At 42.9% G+C, this 20307-nt stretch overlaps 1 protein-coding gene across 5 annotated transcripts in view; it reads left to right on the forward strand.

Moving 5' to 3' along the window:
* The window catches only part of STK11IP (serine/threonine kinase 11 interacting protein), a 50141-nt gene extending 41071 nt beyond the window's left edge, over positions 1-9070 (forward strand). For 4 of the 5 annotated variants that reach the window (XM_070728465.1, XM_070728474.1, XM_070728481.1 and 1 more), the window contains 7 exons: positions 2171-2283; positions 2371-2468; positions 3749-3927; positions 5371-5455; positions 5633-5718; positions 6570-6799; positions 8196-9070. In XM_070728465.1, the coding sequence (XP_070584566.1) occupies positions 2171-2283; positions 2371-2468; positions 3749-3927; positions 5371-5455; positions 5633-5718; positions 6570-6799; positions 8196-8336 (932 nt within the window). In that variant the 3' untranslated portion in view covers positions 8337-9070. Of the gene's footprint in view, positions 1-2170; positions 2284-2370; positions 2469-3698; positions 3928-5370; positions 5456-5632; positions 5719-6569; positions 6800-8195 lie in introns of all 5 variants that reach the window. The other variant, XR_011556891.1, reaches the window with a different exon arrangement.
* Positions 9071-20307: the final 11237 nt, after the last annotated feature.

Here is a 20307-nt window from a genome sequence, read left to right on the forward strand (position 1 = left end):
GCAGGCAGGCGAGAGCTAGCGCCAGCGAACGGCTTGTCCGCGCTCGCTCTGGCCGCGAGAATGAACGGTGTGGGCGGGTGAAGGGCGGGCGGCAGCGAGGAGTTTGCGTGGGCGGTGGGGAAACTCCTTGCTGATGCCCGCTGCTCGCCCTCCCGCCAGCAAGAGGGGGAAGACCCAGGGAAGCCGCCCAGCAGCTGATCTGCCGGGCACCATCTACGCATGCGTGCCCATAGAAAAAAGGGCACGCATGGGCAGATGGTGTTTTGACTTCCGGGTTGAAAAATCGCGAATTACCCTGTTCGCAATGGTCGGGGACGCAATAACCGGGGGATCACTGTAATATAGAAGCAGTCATCATTAGGAATAATAGAGTTCATATACATGGAGCTAGTAGAAATATAAGAGAGACATTAGTACACTGCCTTGGGGGATGCCCCAGTCACATAACCGCCAAGCCACTCCCGCCTGGTCACATGACCATCAAGCCACACCCCACAAAACAAGCCACGCCCACAGTGCGGTAGTAAAAAATGTTGTGGCCCTTCACTGAGTTTAGCTCACATGTTAAAATACTTCCCTCAAAACGATCTCAACATTTTATTCCTTTGTGAATACATGGTTATTTTGCATCAGCAGTAAAGCAAGAGCACCATCTGCTGGTAGTTAAGGCACTTTATGGTTATTATTTTAAAAGCCTTTAATGATTTTCAATTGTTAACTGTATTTAGAATGTACGCAATAGGTTTGCTCAGTGTAGGGTATAAAATGTTGCTACAGTTTAATAATAATAGTATAGAAATTGGTAGTGATCAAAGCAGATTAAAACAGTAAAAAAAGAAAATTAGGCATGCCTGCAGCCCCTTAGAACTCTGATACTCCAAAATTTTCTGTGTGTTTCCACCCATGGGCATAGATGTGATTTTGTTTAAACATCTAGCATCTGAGAGAATGTCAGAATCATTCTCAGATTGCTACAAATGAAAATGATGCTTGCAGATGTATGTATGTATAGATGTATGCACCGTGTTTCACCGAAAATAAGACAGCGTCTTATATTAATTTTTGCTCCCAAAGATGTGCTACATCTTATTTTCAGGGGAATTCTTATTTTTTTCCAATGAATTGTATCCTGCTGCAGCAAAAACGCATCCAAACATGCAGCCGCATGTTGGATGCGTGTTGGATGTGTTTTAAATCTGAGTGACGCAGCGTTTTTGGGATGCAATTTATGGACAACAGTGTTATATATGTTCTGTTCGGGAATGCTGCGAAACGAAATGTTTCCTACGTCTTACTTTTGGGGGATTATTATTATTATTAGTTATTAGATTTGTATGCCACCCCTCTCCGTAGACTCGGGGCAGCTCACAACAATAACAAAGACAATATAAGAACAAATCAAATAATTTAAAAAGCACTAAATACCCCATTATTAAAAAGCAAGCATACACACAAACATACCATGTATAAACTGTATAGGCTCGGGGGAGATGTCTCAGTTCCCCCATGCCTGATGGCAGAGATGGGTCTTAAGAACTTTACGAAAGGCAAGGAGGGTGGGGGCAGTTCTGATCTCCGGGGGGAGCTGGTTCCAGAGGGTTGGGGCCGCCACAGAGAAGGCTCTTCTCCTGGGTCCCGCCAAACGACATTGCCTTATATTAGGCAATTCTATGAAACCTCTCCTATGTCTTACTTTCGGGGGTGACTTATTTTTGGGGCAACAGGGTATGTGCTTGTTGGAGTCACTTAACAATGCTAGGTAGGCTATCTAGGGGCCCCAAAGCATCTTGGGAACAATTTTCATACTTTTAAAAAGAGTATATTAAAAAAAAGAATGAATGAAAAGTGCATGTTTGAATTTGTCACATAAACCAAATTTGTCTGCCTCGTGTGGCCACTTCCCGAATTGCGTTGCATAACAAAGCGACCGGTTTTGCTTTCCTAAGGCTCTCTGACCATTGAAAGAAGCAGAATGGGTGGTTTTGTCATGAGGCTGTGGGATATGATGAAAAGCAGTTGCCATTTTCCGAGCGACCACAATACAGTGTGGTTGCTTGGAAAATTTCGCTTCTGGAGTTGCACAAAAGCCTTATGTCAGCATAAATGGTACTATTGCTCACTCAACCCATTGAAACCAATTTATTAATTCTTAACGTTTTCCTTTATTTAGCTACCAACAGTACATTAGGCATGCGAGACTTATTCTCTGTGGACCATAGGCTAAAACTTTATTTAGATATGGAAGTCTTTGAAGAGCCAGAAGAGTTCAAATGTTTCCTCAAGGTATGAAAAGCAATTCTCCATAAAGTTGGCTATTGGGTGCATACCTGGCATCATTGTGGCCTAATTATTTTAGCATCCTTCTTCTAGGTAGCGGTCGTGAAAAATGGACGGCCTGGGGAGTTCCTGGCCCTCTTGGTGGCTTCAGATGTCCGACTTCATGTGTTGGAGATAACTGGAGAGATAAGGTGAGCGTTTTAGGGCTATAGCTGTATGTTTAGAAGTTTGTCTTGAAGGTAGTGGACAATTCTATAGCGACCAGTCTTAAACCAAGCAGTCTGCCTGTATCTTTGTTATATGGAATCAGACACTGTAATGATAGAGAACTTTTCCATCTCTTGCTTTCTGGGATTTTTATTGATAGAAAACAGTTACTGTATTTTTTAAGTTAAAATTTTTAACTTAACTGTTTAAGTAAAAACAGTTACTGTATTTATTAAGACACACTGAAGTATAAGACACACCTTAGTTTTTGGGGAAGAAAATAGGGGAAAAGGAATCTGCCTACTAGGTATTCATCTGGCTAGTCCTTAGTCCGGTCAGCTTCAGCACATTAGTTTGCTGGTTTTGAGTCCATGTGCTTGCTTTTATCCCCTGGTTAGGGATAAAAAACAGTTTCTAAAACACTTCACTTCTCTCTCTCTTCAGAGAGAGAAACAATGAGAAAAGCAGGCAAAAGGAAGATTGCTTCAGTAGGAAAGCATGGACGATCACTTCAACTTGTTAGGGCTGAAAAAAAAGTGGAAGATCGCTTGCTAGCAAAGCACAAAAGATCGCTTCACTGGCATTAGAGCTGAAAAAAGGCTTCTAAAGCCCAGAAGCCCAACTAATTGTTGGAGGGGAGCAGCTATGAAAAAAGCAGGCAAAGAGAAGATTGTTTAGCTAGCAAAGCAGGGAAGGTCACTTCACTGGTGAGCACCTCGTAGGGCTGAAAAAAAGCTTTGTAAATGTTACATTCAGAGTATAAGACACACCCAAATGTTCAGCCTCTTTTAGGGGGGGAAATGGCGTATCTTATACTCTGAAAATTACTGCATCATATCAGTGATCTCCTCCCTTTTAGTTTCTATTCCATTCTTAAAAACAACCAGAGCAGTCTTCAAAACAAGATAAAATTTCAGTATGGTAAATCTAACACCTAATGTTTCAAAAACCCTGTCAAAATGTTTTTTTTTAAATGGCATTGAAGATTTAATGTTATATATGCCAGTCAAGCCTGTTTGAGGAGAAAACTCCATACTGAGAAAATTATGAGTTTGACCAGCACTTAACATAACTTGGACTGGAGAACAAGGAGTTTGTTTACATAGTGGTTTATTGCAGAAGCATATGTTCTCCCAAACTCATAAAAATGCAGTTAATCTTTCTCACTGCTATCATTTGCTGAACAAGCACCCTCTATTTTGTTTTCCTGGTAGAGTAGACATGCCTTGCTATATGGTGACATGCTATTTGGTTCATCTGCCAGGGGACAACCATCAGATTGGCTGAAGAAGGGAGGCTGTCACTTCCTGTCCGACCTTTCTTGCTTAGAAGTGGGGTTATATCATCAAAGCTTGCATGTGGAGTTTGGGAGTCCCTCTGTCTCCTATAAGCTGCTGCTTCGCAACCAGAGTCACTGCAGAAGATTTATCCAATGCTTGACATGTAAGAAAAGATATTGAGCTATGTTCATGATATATTTTCATGTATATTTTATTTTATGTACGCTGAGAGCATATGCACCAAGACAAATTCCTTGTGTGTCCAATCACACTTGGCCAATAAAATTCTATTCTATTCTATTCTATGATATACGTTTTTTGTCTGATTATAGCTAGAAATATCAATCTAAAAATTGCTTGTATGATACTCAGCCTGGTTGGTTATTACCGTTAAAGCCCTACATGGCTTAGGGCCAGACTATCTTCGAGACCGCCTCCTACTGCATAGCTCCCAGTGACCAATAAGAGCCTACAGGGTTGATCTCCTCCGGGTCCCGTCAGCTAAGTAATGCCGGCTGGCAGGCTCATGGAGGAGGGCCTTCTCTGTGGCTGCTCCTTCTCTGTGGAACCAGCTACTCCTGAGACGTGGACTGCCCCCACCCTACTAGCCTTCCGAAAAGCCGTAAAGACCTGGCTTTTCCGGTAGGTCTGGGGTCGTTGATCAGATGGTATTCCATCGGGATCTGACTAGGAAAGAGATGCATGGTTGTTTTTAACTGTTTTAAATTGTAAATTGTTGGTTTTATAGACTTTTGTACTGTTTTGGGGGGGAGGCGGTATACTGTATTTTATGTGTATTTGGTGTAAGCTGCCCAGAGTCTTCTGGGATTGGGGCAGCATATAAATACAAACAAACAAACAAACAAACTTACACCCAGTTGTTTAACAATGTTACAGTGGCTTTGGAAAGGATGTTTACAGCACTTACTGCCGATTGCCAACACCTGTGATCATGTGATTGTTATCTGCAAGCTTCCCCAGAAAACCAATGGGGAAGCCAGTAGGGAAGGTTGCCAGCTCTGCTGTCTGCTGAAAGGACTCCCTCTAGTCTCAGAGTTCAGCTTCCTACCAAGGAGAGCTGAACTACACCAAGGTGCAGAAACAGAGCTCAGATCCTGAAGACCGTAGCTCCATTCTTGCAGCCCGCCAGAGCAGTTTCCTTCTGTGCAGGGAGGAGAATCAAGCTCCTTTTGTGGGGGTGGAGAAACAGAGTCCAGGTCCTGAAGATGCCACCTCTGTTCCTTCAATCTGCTGGAGCAGCCCTCTTCTGCATACAGAGGAGAGCTGAACTTGGCAGTCAGTTCTTTAGCTCCATCTGCTTAATGTCTCAGGAGATCATTTAACAGCTGCAACCGGGAGGGCCAGGACTTCAGTAATTGAGCAAAGCAGTCACTTTGGGTGTGTCTCATTGAATGAATGCTTTTCTTGGTGATCCTGAATTGAATCCCAATTGAATCAGCGGAGGACAACCTGTATTGCTAAGTGCTAATATCAGCAAATATCTACCGAGTGTTAAAATTCAGAAGCAGCAATCTAGCCCTGATAACTTTTTTTGCTGGAGGATTCACCTTCTGTTATCAAGGCTTATTTCAATGTCTTCCTGCAGACCTCATAGAAGAATTGCCAGCAAAAAGCAGGAGCAAAATCCCAGACGTCACTATGGTAGAAATGAATTCACAGCACCCGTTATGGTAAGAAGCTTGTTGCTTTTATACTGCGTGAGTAGGTAAGCTTAGAGTTGGCATGGCATGCCTGGGAGGAGATGCAGTGGGAGGAGGCTCAATTCCTACAAGGGTCAAACCAAGGCGAAGGGTGGAAGCCGGTGACCAGACTAAATGTATTGCTAATTATTTCTGCCTGTGCCGTAGGCCACTGATTGATAAGGATCTTGCAAGAGAAGCTGCAAGTGGTTCAACCAGACCATTCTTCTACTTACTGACATACCTCATCCAAGGTATGAAGACTGCAGTGTGTGTGTGTGTGCGACTTCCATTGTTTTTTCAATGGAATGTAGCACAATTTCGTACATTGGATTTTTTTTTTAAATGATCTTTATTGAGTTTTACAAAAATAGAAAAAGAAAAGGTAAGACAAAATAAGTCTACAGTAATTAGGTTGTATATCATAACATTTGAAGTCTATGCCGTAAACATCACATAATATTTAGAGAATATAGAATAATAAGAAAAGAAGTAGAGAAAAAGTAAGAGAGAAAGAAAAAAGAATAGAAAGAGAAAAAGACATAGAGGGGAAGTAGCGTAAAGGGAGGGGATATAGGCAATAGGTAAAGAGGGACCAGCAACTTGGCTGGTGCTACGGCTCAACACGGCATAAATTTAGAGAATGTAGTTGGTGTATGAAGTCCCATCTTATTACTTTGAGGGTATATACTAGTTTTTTTGGGGAGTAGATGATTTTGATCTTCCAGTGCTGCAAGTAAGGTATATATGGTATGTATGGAAAATAAAGTAGTGGTTGAAGTTTATCATTCATTAAAAAGTTAGTTTGTTGGATTATCTTCTTTTTGTAAAATTTGCAAATATTTTCTTCTTCTTAACCAATTGTACCACTTGTCCCTTGGAAGAAATATGTATCTTCCCGATTTTGTATTTCCATAGTCAGTTTGGACATTTCTGCGTAGTCCATAACTTAAAAGATTTAGCATAGTCGGTGTTCTTTCTTGTTTCCAATACTGCGCATACAAAACTCTTGCGGCAGTTAGAATGTGAATCATAATATATTGTGATTATTATATATCGTACATTGGATTTTTATAAGCGGCCCGAGGGACTCTTTTTTTCCCAGGCTCTTCTGCATTTCCTGTGACTTTGCTGAGTACTCGTAGTAATATGTTCTTGGTGGAAGAGGATCATCAGCGTCAACAGGTCCAGCCTTCCTCCGGCTCAGGCAGTGAGGTTGAGAAACAACCCAAGGACTGCATCTTGCTGAAAGCAAGTGAGCCGATCAGCAGCATCAGCGGTGTAGTGCTTTACCGTTTCTCCCCTTGTGATGTAAAGCTGCAACTTTATGATGAGGTAAAAAAAACAACAACAAAAAAAGATGTGTGAGGTTTCCTTCTAGGATATTAAAAAGTTTACAGGTGTGGGTACAGGCAAGAGCTCCTTGTCGCCGCCCTATTGGTACAGTTCCTGCTGTATGAAGCCAAATTTTGTGTAAGGATGGATGCGAGTGCTAGATTTCAGTGATTTTCCCCGATTTCTTTTTTGCTTCTGCACATGAGCGGAAGCAAAAAATCAGCAGAAATGGTCAAAATTTATTTATTATTTCAATTTTTAGGCCACCCTTCTCCGAAGACTTCTGCATATGCAGAAGACGACTCTCACGCTGACGCACGCGCCCACTGGTCAGTTGGAGCTACGCGCACAGCACAGCTCCATTTTCGCTATGGGGATGGCATCACACCCCCCCCCCCCCCCAATTCCGGTAGCAACCCAATATTGTGTGGGTAACATTAAAAAGTGCTACCAAGATAACCTGGGCATTGCTGCATGGTTAATTTATCTCTAATTCTACATATGTTTTATTCTGCTCAAGACAAATATGGCTCTAGTCTTGGGGGAAATTTATCTCTATTTGAGTTTGGAGTGGAATTTGTACCTAGAACTGTATCTTTCCTCTCAATGGAGACCTGTTAACTGCAGTCAGTGTGGAGGCTATTCCTGGTAAATGTTCTGTCGGGCTCTCTGGTAGAATCCTCCCAAAAATTCACAGATACAAATTTCAGACACACACGTTTGAAAATTCAAAACAATGTTCTTTATACCGAAAATTCAAATAAACTAAGCACTATTTTTGTATAGCAAAGAGCACTCATCTCCAAACAAACTGGTAATTTGTACAAGTCCCTTATCAGTTCTGAGATACTTAGCTTGCAGCTGTGAGGCAATTCACAGTCCTTCTTCTTTCACAAAGTGAAACACACTTTGCTCTGGTTTAGTTTCAAAGCGGGGGAAAATCAGCACACAAAAGGTCAAAGTCAGTAAAGCAGTCACGAAACACAACGATCAGATAATCCTCCACAATGGCCAAACCCACAGGCTGCTATTTATAGCAGCCTCACTAATGACCACAGCCCCACCCAACCACAGGTGGCCTCATTCTCTTTGATAATACTCTCTCAGTTGTTGCTGCCTATGCATCGCTCTCTGCATGCGTGGCTGTATCATTAACTCTTGTTCCGAATCCAAGGAGGAGCTAGATAATTGATCTCCTTCTGAGCTGTCTGCCACACTCTCCTCCTCCCTGTCACTCATGTCTTCTTGGTCAGAGGAGCCGTCATCAGCAGATTCCACCGGGGGCAAAACAGGCCTGCAGCATGTGAATGTCACCCCCACATCCACAGTCCTTGGGACAGGAGCTGGGCCAGAGCTAACCACAACAGTAAATTGAACACCACTTTTCCTTTTGCAGGTCTTAAAGGTGGAAAGCACTTGGCATTTGCGCACAGAATGTCCTGACTTGCTGGCTGAACTAGTAGAATGGCTACGTGTGCCCTGGGAAGAGATGTTCTCAATTGCTCTCCGTAAGACAGTACTAGAAGTGCTGGAGTGAATTGAAGGACTCTCCGCTGCATCCTTACTGTTCCTCTTGGATTAGACAGGTGGTTCTTGGATCACCTTCCAATCTTCGTGGCTCACAACAATTTTAGATTTTGCTGCCAATGGAAGTTTTAATAACATTTGGAAACTGCAAGTGTGTAATAGGCATCCGTCCTCTTTCTTCCTATCAAAGATCCTGGGATGCATAAAAATGCCTTCAGCTGACTGTGCATGGCTCTTATCCTGTACATTAAGAGTCAGGCAGAATATTTTCTATTGTACTGAAAGATATTCCAGAGTTACTTCAAGACTATTCCTGCACTTGTCACTTTTTGTTGGATAGCAGCTGCTGGAGATTAGGGTGGAAGCTACACAAAGGAATCGGATTGTTTGGGTTTGTGCATAGAACTGGATTGGGATGGATCAGAAACATGAGCCTGGGAACCGTCACTGCAAATCTGTAAAACTTTCTGATTATTTTGGCTTCATTTTGCAGAACTCACTATCCAGACTGGTCTAGAATTTAGACTGCAATCCATGCTGCGTGTGCTGGAAGAACCGTCTTCTGGGTTGTCTTGGTTATTTGGAAAGGGGATTCTGAGGATTTTTGCATATTTTTGTCTCTGGGGTATGCCGAGATAATTGTTACACTCAGGGGAGAAGTCACTGGAAGCCCTGGGCAGAACAAAGATAAATTTTAAGTGTAAACTTTTATACGTGGTGTTAAATAAAAGTGCTTTTTATGAACTCTTTGCTTTTTCCTGATGTAATTTGGGCAAACATTTTGGAGCTAGTAGCCATATCTGAGTTTTGAGAAGATACTGATGTCATTAAAAAAAAGGCCAGCATGTAGAAAACTTGGGGGGAAAGGGCAAGAGGGAAGAAATTAGTTGTCAGACAAATGTCATTAAACTTGCATGTTTCAGTTAGTAGTGAATAGGATTTCTCAGTGATTATCTTAAATAAAAGGGCCACAAAGGTGAGTGTATTTCCAATGTTTTAAAAAACTTACAACTCTTATTTTTCCATGAACTTTGTGAACTTGGAAGATCATAGTTGGGAACACCTGACAAAAGGTTTATATAGTGGTGATGTTTGATAATTTTATAAAATTGTTTATACAGAGAGCACTCTTACAACAGGTAGTCCTCATTTAGTAGCCACAACTGAGACCAGAAATTTGGTTGTTGAGTGAAGTGGTCATTAAGTGAAGCCATGATTGCATGATTTTATTTCTGCTTTTTTTGCTTTACATCCCTGCAAATATCTGATGTCATAGATTTTATTTTTCATCACCACTGTAACTACTAACAATTATTAAATGAGGAATTGTTAACTGAAGGCTGCCTGTATTTGGTTGAAAAAATCTTGGATACCAGCTGTGCTTTTCATAGATGTATGGGAATAGCTAGATTTAGATTTTGGAAACAGTGCTGCTACTTATGTAAACGATTACACATGTAATGTCATCTCTAAGTCTTGGTAAAAGTTTTTAAAGGTCTGTTTAATAGTAATCAGAACACCAATTGTGATTTATAGCAGTGCCCACGCCCCATAGGGGGGCAATTTGATTTTTAATGGGGGCAATTCTTCAACCAAGAACTGCGGTGGTGCAGTGGTTAGAGAGCAGTACTGCAGGCTACCTCTGCTGATATGCAGTATTGTACAATAATTCTGCCGACTGCCAGCAGTTCAAGCCTCACTGGACCAAGGTTGACTCAGCTTTCCATCCTTCCAAGCCTGGTAAAACAAGGACCCAGATTGTTGGGGAGTACTACGTTGACTCTGTAAACCGCTTAGAGAGGGCTGTAAAACATATAAGTCTAAGTGCTACTACTATTGCATTATAGCAGTGGTTCCCATTGTGGGGCCCACGCCCCATAGGGGGCAATTTGATTTTTAATGGAGGCAATTGGAACCTTGTTTAAACCAAGAACTGCGGTGGTGCAGTGATTAGAGTACAGTACTGCAGGCTACCTCTGCTGACCATCGGCTGCCAGCAGTTTGGCAGATTGAATCTCACCAAACTCAAGATTGACTCAGCCTTCCATCCTTCCAAGATCGGTAAAACGAGGACCCAGATTGTTGGGATAATATGCTGACTCTGTAAACCGCTTAGAGAGGGCTGTAAAGCACTGTGGAGTGGCTTATAAGTCTAAGTGTTATTGTCATTGCTAAATTAATGGGCCTTTTAGGCTTCCTCCACATGACTGGGAGTTCACTTTTTGAATATTAAAAATTATATGGTAGTGGGGAATTAGGATTTTAGAGATGGGGCATGGCCAAAAAAAGGTTAGTAACCACGGCATTATAGGGAATTAAATGGAGGATATGGCAGCAAGATTGTCAATTTTTAAATACTTAATTTATAAAATTTGTATTTGCAGCATCTTGGCTTTGCTAAAACCAGAGTGGGATGCAATGATTCATGGATATAATTTATACTAAAGGGTAAGCCAGACAAAAGGAGAGAAATAGCTTTACAGTGTTCCCTCGATTTTCGCGGGTTCGAACTTCACGAAAAGTCTATACCACGGTTTTTCAAAAATATTAATTAAAAAATACGTCGCGGTTTTCCCCCCTATACCATGTTTTTTTCTGCCCAATGACGTCATACGTCATCACCAAACATTCGTCCACCTTTAATAAATATTTTTTAAAATAAACTTTAATAAATAAAAATGGTGATTAATAATTTAAATGGTTGCTAAGGGAATGGGAAATGGTAATTTAGGGGTTTAAAGTGTTAAGGGAAGGCTTGTGATACTGTTCATAGCCAAAAATAGTGTACAGTAGACCCCCGCTCGTTGCGAGGGTTCCGTCCCAGGACCCCCCGCAACGAGCGGGTTTTCGCGAAGTAGCGCTGCGGAAGTAAAAACACCATCTGCGCATGTGCAGATGGTGTTTTTACTCCCACAGCGCTAGCGAGGAGCCGAAGATTGGGGGCGGGGCGGCTGTTTGCCGCCGGCATGGAGGGCTTCCTAGCAGCCCCCCAAACCCGGGTTGGGGGTCCGGGGGGCGCTGGCTCTCGGCGCTTTCGAGCTGAGTCCGGGAGCGAATTCGCTCCCGGACTCAGCTCGAAAGCGCCGAGACAAGCCGTTCCTTGCCGCTTGCTATCGGCGCTTTTGAGCTGAGTCCGGGAGCGAATTCGCTTCCGGACTCAGCTCAAAAGCGCCGATAGCAAGCGGCAAGGAACGGCTTGTCTCGGCGCTTTCGAGCTGACCGGACTCAGCTCGAAAGCGCCGAGACAAGCCGTTCCTTGCCGCTTGCTATCGGCGCTTTTGAGCTGAGTCCGGGAGCGAATTCGCTCCCGGACTCAGCTCAAAAGCGGCGAGAATGAATGGCGTGGGCGGGCGAAGGGCGGGCGGCAGCGAGGAGTTTGCGTGGGCGGTGGGGAAACTCCTCGCTGACGCCAGCAAGAGGGGGAAGACTCAGGGAAGCCGCCCAGCAGCTGATCTTCCGGTTGCCATCTACACATGCGTGCCCATACACGCATGCGTAGATGGTATTTTGACTTCCGGGTTGAAAAATAGCGAAGTACCCTGTTCGCAATGGTTGGGGACGCAATAAACGGGGGATCACTGTATTTACTTCCGCATCTCTACTTCGCGGAAATTCGACTTTCGCGGGCGGTCTTGGAACGCATCCCCCGCGAAAAGTGAGGGAACACTGTATATGAAAAGTCCACCTAGATGTAGAGAATGAAGACTCAGAAATTTAATGTAAGGCTTCAGTTGAGAGCATTTGGGCTAGGATACAGAGGACCAAACAATGGCATTGCTGTGTACTCTAGAATTACAATTCCCAACCTTTGAGGCTTCACAGCCTGGTCGGTGGAGATGGGGGAAGGGAATTGGGCTGCAAAAGTGGTGGGCTGGCACGCGCACAGCTTGAATTGCACAAGTTGGAGCACAGCCCGGCCTACTGCTCGTGCAAGTTGAGATTTTTGTGTGCAACTGGCCCACCGTTGTGTGGCCTGGTTCCAAATAGGCCACCGCCTGGTAGTGAGCCATGGCACAGGGGAATGGGTTCCCCTGCTCTAGAATACTAAAACAGGCACAAGATCTAGCTAATGTTGCTCTGGGACAGATTGCAGGAAGAGCTTTCATGGAAGAGCCTACCGAGTAATAGTGAGAGATCTCACATTGGCTAAAAAAATCAGTTAATCTAAGACTGCAAGGTTTCCAACATTACTTTTCACTGCTTCATTTTCTGGAACATTGAAGCAGAGACAATTTGATCAACTCTTCTAGGTCGGATCCTATCCAGTAGGGAAGGCAGGGGTGGGTTCCTCCCAGTTCGGACCAGATCCCCTGAACCGTTAGTGACCCACTGGTGACGTGAAGATAGAGTTGTGGATCCAGTTCTATCTGTGCAGCCCGTGTGCACCGCCATCTTTTTTCTGAAATTTTCAGCAGTTTTTTCTCTGGATGGCTTCTCCCCATCCTCTACCTTGGGAACAGCCCTCCCACCTTCCCCTGGGTTAATACTGACCTTTATTTCATTGTCCGAAGCACAGCTGAGCAGCTCCTCACTTCCCTCCTGGACCTTATTTAACCCTTTAACATATTTAAATGTTTCGATCAAGGGGGCACATGATCGAAACATTCAAATATGTTAAAGAGTTAAATAAGGTCCAGGAGGGAAGCGTTTTTAATAGGAAAGTGAACACAAGAACAAGGGAGCACAATCTGAAGTTAGTTGGGGGAAAGATCAAAAGCAACATGAGAAAATATTATTTTACTGAAAGAGTAGTAGATCCTTGGAACAAACTTCCAGCAGACATGGTTGATAAATCCACAGTAACTGAATTTAAACATGCCTGGGATAAACATAGATCCATCCTAAGATAAAATACAGAAAATAGTATAAGGGCAGACTAGATGGATCATGAGGTCTTTTTCTGCCGTCAGTCTTCTATGTTTCTGTTTCTATGTGTTTCGGGCTGAAGCAACCTTCTGAGCATGTGTAGAAATAAAATCCCACAGAGGATCCACTTGAATTGAATTTATTGAATTCATTAGATTTGTATGCCACTCCTCTCCGAAGACTCGGGGAGGCTCACAACAAAGCAGCAATACAGTACAATACAAATCTAACGTTAAAATTTAAAACTAAATTGAAGCATCGCGATGCAAACCGGTGGCGAAGGAACCCACTCCTGAGGGAAGGGCTAGCGTGAAAGGAAATGACGCCCTCACCTTGGGTTTGAAGAGACAACAGAAAGGAACATGAGATTTGGAAGTACAATTTTATAATGTGACATTTTAAAAAATAGTAACAGGCACAGTTGGATGCATAGGAGACTTCTCAACTGAGCTAACAGTATTAGATATGTTCCTATTTTTCAAAACAATAAAGGTGGCATATTAATAAAAATAAACAGGGATGGATAAGAGAAATGAAAGATAGCTGAAAGCACCGAGAAAATACAGTATGTCCCTTTATAGCAAATGTTTATAGAAAGAAATCTTAAAGTAAAAAAAAAAGAAATGAAGTTCAAAACCAACTTAAAGCTGCATTACATTATTAGCGAGAGAAGTGGGGGAAGGGCTGGAGCTTTGGTGAAGATGATAGCATGGTATCAGGTGGCAGGGAGATGGAGGTGCTCCTCAGCGTCAACTTCATTTCTATCTTCTATGATTAACTGGATGGAAATAGAACAAGAGATATAAACAATAACAACAAAAAACAACAACCAACAAAATTAGGGAGCACCTGGTTACTACAGTATGGGTAAGTTTAAGCCTTCAGGATCACACCAATTATACCTGGGTGTTTTGAAGGTTATGGCTGGAGCCCTTTTCTGTGATTTTTTTTTCCAAATTGTGGAAGATGGGCATAATGTTAAAAGAATGGAGAAAAGCAACTGTTGTTTGGAGCTTAAAGGAAAAAAGAGCGTAGTGCTTAAAGAGCATTGGGCCAGAAAGCAAGAGACCATGAGTTCTAGTCCTGACTTGGGCACAATGCCAGATGGTTAATTTGAACCGGGGTGGTGCAATGGTTAGAGTGCAGCACAGCTGAATGCTAGTTCATCATTCAGTGGTTCAAATCTCAAGGTTGACTCAGCCTTCCATCCTTCTAAGATGGGTAAAATGAGGACCCAGATTGTTGGGGGCAATATGCTGATTGTGTAAACCGCTTAGAGAGGGCTGCAAAAGCACTATGAGGCGGTATCTAAGCCTAAATGGTATTGCTATTAATTTGGGGCCGGTCATTCTCTTAGCCATAGGAAAGAGGCAAAGGAAAACCACTTTAAAAATCTTACCAAAATAACTGCAGGGACAAGTTCAGGCAGGAACTGACTCAAAAGGCACCAAAACAAAAAAGGCAATTATAGACCAATCAACTTGAAACTGATACTGGGCAATACTCTGGGACAGATTATTCAGCAATTGGTTTATGAGGGTTTTAGGAGAAGAAAAATTATTGCTTGGTAGGAGCCAGCATGTGGTGTCAAGATCATATCAAATACACCTAATAATCTCTTATTTTGTTTTTTTGTTAGAATTATCAATTTAGTTCATCATGGGAATGTGGTGGACGTGGTATAATTTGACTCTGGCAAAAGTCTTGACAGTCCCTTGTGAGATTCTAATAGAGAAGCTGAAAAAATGTGGATTAGACTAAGCCGTAGTAGGGGACTAGAGGCTAAAACATATGAAGAATGATTGCAAAAATTGGGCATGGCTAGTTTAATGAAAAGAAGGACCAGGGGAGACATGATAGCAGTGTTCCAATATCTTGGGGGTTGCCACAAAGAAGAGGGAGTCAACCTATTCTCCAAAGCACCAGAGGGTAGAACAAGAAGCAATGGGTGGAAACTAAACAAGGAGAGAAGTAACTTAGAACTAAGAAGGAAATTCCTGACAGTTAGAACAATTAATGAATCAGTGGGACTTCTTGCCTCCAGAAGTTGTGAATGCTCCAACACTGGAAGTTTTAAAGAAGATGTTGGATAACCATTTGTCTGGAAAGGTAAAAGGACCTCCAAGGTCCCCCAACTCTGTTATTCTGTGTTATACGATAGATCAACAGACTGAATGGTAGCCTGCCGGTTTTTAATTTTAACAGACTGACGTAGCAAAATATGTTTATTAAGCCCATATAGGGTTTCCTGCCTAACCAGGGGGTTGGACTAGAAGACCTCCAAGGTCTGTTGTTGTTATCATTATTATTATAGTCAGGACTTAAGTCCTGGACTAAGTATAGTCAAGATCAGAAGAAACAATTGAGCACTGATTGGATCATGCCTAGAATATCGTGTTCAATTCTATCCAATGCGTTTTAGGAGATTAAAAAAAAAATAACATGGCCAGTGGAGAGTGAAGCCTGAAAAGAAATATTTATGAGGAACAGTTGGAGGCAGAAGTACATTTTGCCTAGTAAAGAGAGCAGGAAGACACAATAACCGTGCAGAATGCGGCCGCGAGAGCTATCGTGGGGCTTCCTAGATTCGCCCACGTTTCTACAACACTCTGGGGCCTGCACTGGCTGCCGATCGGTTTCTGGTCACAATTCAAAGTGTTGGTAATGACCTTTAAAGCCCTTCATGGCATTGGACCAGAATACCTCCGGAACCCCCTTCTAACACACGAATCCCAGCGGCCGATAAGGTCCCATAGAGTTGGCCTTCTCCGGGTCCCGTCGACCAAACAATGTCCTTTGGCGGGCCCCAGGGGAAGAGCCTTCTCTGTGGCGGCCCCGACCCTCTGGAACCAACTCCCCCCAGGAGATTAGAACAGCCCCCCCCCTCCTTGTCTTTCGCAAGTTACTCAAGACCCACCTATATCGCCAGGCATGGGGGAACAAAGACATCTCCCCCAGGCTCTCTTATATTTTATGTTTAACAGTTGGGGTTTTTTATTTAATTCTTATTATTAGATTTGTTCCATTGTCTATACTGTTTTTTATTGATGTTGTGAGCCACCCCGAGTCTTCGGAGAGGGGCGGCATACAAATCTAATTAATAATAATAATAATAATATTAATAATAATAATAATAATAACCATCTTCAAGTATCTGAAGGACAGATCTACAGTCAGCTTCAGAGGCCGGCAGTACAGCACTCTACCTGCTGCGCCACCCCGGCTCAATAATGTATAGCTTAGCTCAATTTGCGACCATAATTCCAGGCTCAGTTATGGTGATAACTCAAGGACTACTTGTATTCTAAGAATGCAATAATATTATAGATTGTTTCCAGAGAGTGGATTTTCCTTTGGTGCGGGTGGATGTCTATATGCTGGGCATGCTGCAACAGGATACATCTCAAAGGGATCTCTAAATCTCAAGGGATTTGACCAGGTGATCCCCAAATCGCTTTTCATCTTTTATATTTGATGATTGTATGACTGTTAAACTGCTGAGATTTTGACTCTTCTTGCTTGCAAGGGATTAAAAAAAAAGCATTGCAACTGAACTATCAGAAAGACACTGATAGTTTTGTTATTCAGACTTGGGTCTATATTGAGCGATGCATCCATCTTCCTAGGTTTCACCCCTTCCCTTCTGTTCCTCTTTGTCTCCTCATGTTGAATCCCTTCTATTCAGAACGAGAGGAAAAATAGACACAATTTCCCCCCTTCCTCTATCTGCTTGGAAACCACACTGGCAAAAATGTGACCCGTTCCTTCACAAGTGACCTGAACATAGACACCACAGTATGTTAATGATCAATTCGCTGACTTTCTGCCTTCTGGAGAACAAAGCCTTCCTTGATCTGTAGCCCCGGCTCATAAAAAGCCGAAGTAAGACTGCAAGAATTGAATTTTATTTTATTTTGGCAGATTCTATAAGGATATTGCATAGGTCTCCCACACAGCAGCTGGTCTTTTGCAATCTACTAGACTTGTGGGAAGTACCCAATGCTTTAGGGACAAGTTCTTATCTTCCCTCTAGAAAGCTGCACTCTTGAAATAGCTCTTGAACCAATAATACTCAATAATACCCAAATACCCAAATAAGACGATGTCTGTTCTGTCAGACTCTCTGGTAGACTCCTCCCAAAAATTCACAGCTACAAATTTCAGACACACACACGTTTGAAAATTCAAAACAATGTTCTTTATAATGAAAATTCACTTAAACCAAGCCCTCTTTTTGTATAGCAAAGAGCACTCGTCTTCAAACAAACTGGTAATTGGTACAAGTCCCTTATCAGTTCTGTGATATTTACCTTGCAGCTGTAAGGCAATTCACAGTCCTTCTTCTCTCACAAAGTGAAACACACTTTGCTCTGGTTTAGTTTCAAAGCGGGGGAAAATCAGCACACAAAAGGTCAAAGTCAATAAAGCAGTCAGGAAACACAAGGATCAGATAATCCTCCACAATGGCCAAATCCACAGGCTGCTATTTACAGCAGCCTCACTAATTACCACAGCCCCACCCAACCACAGGTGGCCTCATTTTCTTTGATAATAATCTCTCAGTTGTTGTTGCCTATGCATCGCTCTCCGCATGCGTGGCTATATCATTAACTCTTGTTCTGAATCCAAGGAAGAGCTAGATAATTGATCTCCTTCTGAGCTGTCTGCCCCACTCTCCTCCTCCCTGTCACTCATGTCTTCTTGGTCAGAGGAGGCTGCATCAGCTGATTCCATGGGGGGAAGGGGGGCAAAACAGGCCTGCAGCATGTGGATGTCTCCCCCACATCCACAGTCCTTGGGGCAGGAGCTCGGCCAGAGCTAACCACAACAATGTCTTATCTTTTTTTGGACCCCGAAATAAGGGCTTGGCCTTACTGTCATGCATGCAAAAGCCAGATTGGACTTATTATCAGGGGATGTCTTATTTTGGGGAAAACAAAGTCCTATTGAGCAGGCTTATGGCGAGATAAGATGGCAAATACAGTGGTACCTCTACTTACAAGGTTCTTAAGTAGAAAAGTTTGTAAGAAGAAGCAATTTTTCCCATAGGAATCAATGTAAAAGCAAATAATGCATGCAATTGGGGAAACCACAGGGAGGGTGGAGGCCCTGTTTCCTCCCAGGAGATTCCTAGAGAGGCCCCATGGAGGCTTCTCCCCACCTTTTCTGGCCCTGTTTCCTCCCAGGAGATTCCTAGAGAGGACTCACAGAGGCTTCTCCACGCCTTTTCCGATTACAGTTTCGGAAGCTCAGGTTTGTAAGTAGAAAATGGTTCTTGAGAAGAGGCAAAAAAAGTCTTGAACACCCGGTTCTTATCTAGAAAAGTTAGTAAGTAGAGGCGTTCTTAGGTAGAGGCACCACTGTAAATCTATATAAATAAAAATGTTTGTTTGTTCAAAATCTTAAATCTCCGAAAGTTCTTCACTGATGGCTTTGAAATTTTGAAACAATATTGCTTTTGAATATGCACGTGTTTTTATATACTTGTACTGTATTATATAAATTTACCTGTGACAGGTAAAACATACAGGTGCTTAAAACAGGACCTCCTTCACCGATTGCTTTGAAATTTTGACACAGCGTTACATTCAGATATGCACGTGTTTTTATATATCTACTATATTATATAGATGTCACACCTGTGACAGGTAAGCACAGCAGCAATGAAGCTATATGGCAAATTCTTTCATTTCCCATACATGAATGGAGGCCCTGTTGTCCTGATTAGATTGATTCTGGCAGCAATTCAATCCCAAAATGACATAGCCTTAGCTCTTACATAGAAACATAGAAGACTGACAGCAGAAAAAGACCTCATGGTCCATCTAATCTGCCCTTATACTATTTTCTGTATTTTATCTTAGGATGGATATATGTTTATCCCAGGCATGTTTAAATTCAGTTACTGTGGATTTACCAACCACGTCTGCTGGAAGGATCTACTACTCTTTCAGTAAAATAATATTTTCTCATGTTGCTTTTGATCTTTCCCCCAACTAACTTCAGATTGTGTCCCCTTGTTCTTGTGTTCACTTTCCTATTAAAAACACTTCCCTCCTGGACCTTATTTAACCCTTTAACATATTTAAATGTTTCGATCATGTCCCCCCTTTTCCTTCTGTCCTCCAGACTATACAGATTGAGTTCATGACATTGTCCAGAATAGCTGCGGCATTGCTACCAGGTGGAAGAACTGCTCATTCTGTTTTGAAACTGCCATTCAACATGCAACATGCAAAGGTGGAGATGTCCTCATTCCTTGCATTCCTATGATTCCAACGGATATGCCGTTTCACCTTAAGAGATTGCAGTTCCCCAATTCGATTGGCATCTGCAATCACCATCAACAAAGCTCACGGCCAATCGAGGCCAAATTGTGAGGTTTGAATCTACACACAGATTGCTTCTCACATGGACTATTATATATGGCATGTTTGTCTGGCAAAGCAGACAAACCAGACTGCGCCACAGCAACACATGACCAGGTACAGCTAGTTATAAATAAATAAATGCTTTACGGAGGTAGCTTGTAGAGATTCTTCTCTACAATGAGTGATCATAATTTTTTCCCTTGGGGAAAGAGCTATTGGCTGTTTATCTGTAGCTGAGGGGGGCCTCAAAAAGGACTCCTTTGTGAAACCTATAAGAATTGTCAGTGTTAAGCTAGATTAGTCAATGGTCTTATTCATTAAAGCAGTGTTTCCCAACCTTGGCAACTTGAAGATATCTGGACTTCAACTTCCAGAATTCCCCAGCCAGTCTCCCCGACGAGCTGCTCTCCTTCCTGGAGGATTTCTTCCCACTCGTGGCTCCCAAGCGGGACTGACCGCCGCCGCGCATCGCAGGAGCCAGCCCCGCGGCTGTCGTCCAGCTGCATTGGCATCAGCAGCTGCAGCAGAGATGCTCCATGCCTGCCAGACAAGCACCGCACTTTCTGGGCCCACCCAGCGGAGGGCACTGTTGCTGCTGGCTGGGGTGGCGGGATTCAGCTGCTGTGCATGCGCAAAAGCAGAATCTTGCGCGCACAGCTCCATTTCCACCAGTGGAACACCGTTCCATACCGTTCCACTTGCTGCCCAACGCTGGTTTTATTGCATAGCCATAGAAGATGATTC

The sequence above is a fragment of the Erythrolamprus reginae genome, chromosome 1, assembly GCF_031021105.1.
Source record: "Erythrolamprus reginae isolate rEryReg1 chromosome 1, rEryReg1.hap1, whole genome shotgun sequence".
NCBI lineage: Eukaryota > Metazoa > Chordata > Lepidosauria > Squamata > Dipsadidae > Erythrolamprus > Erythrolamprus reginae.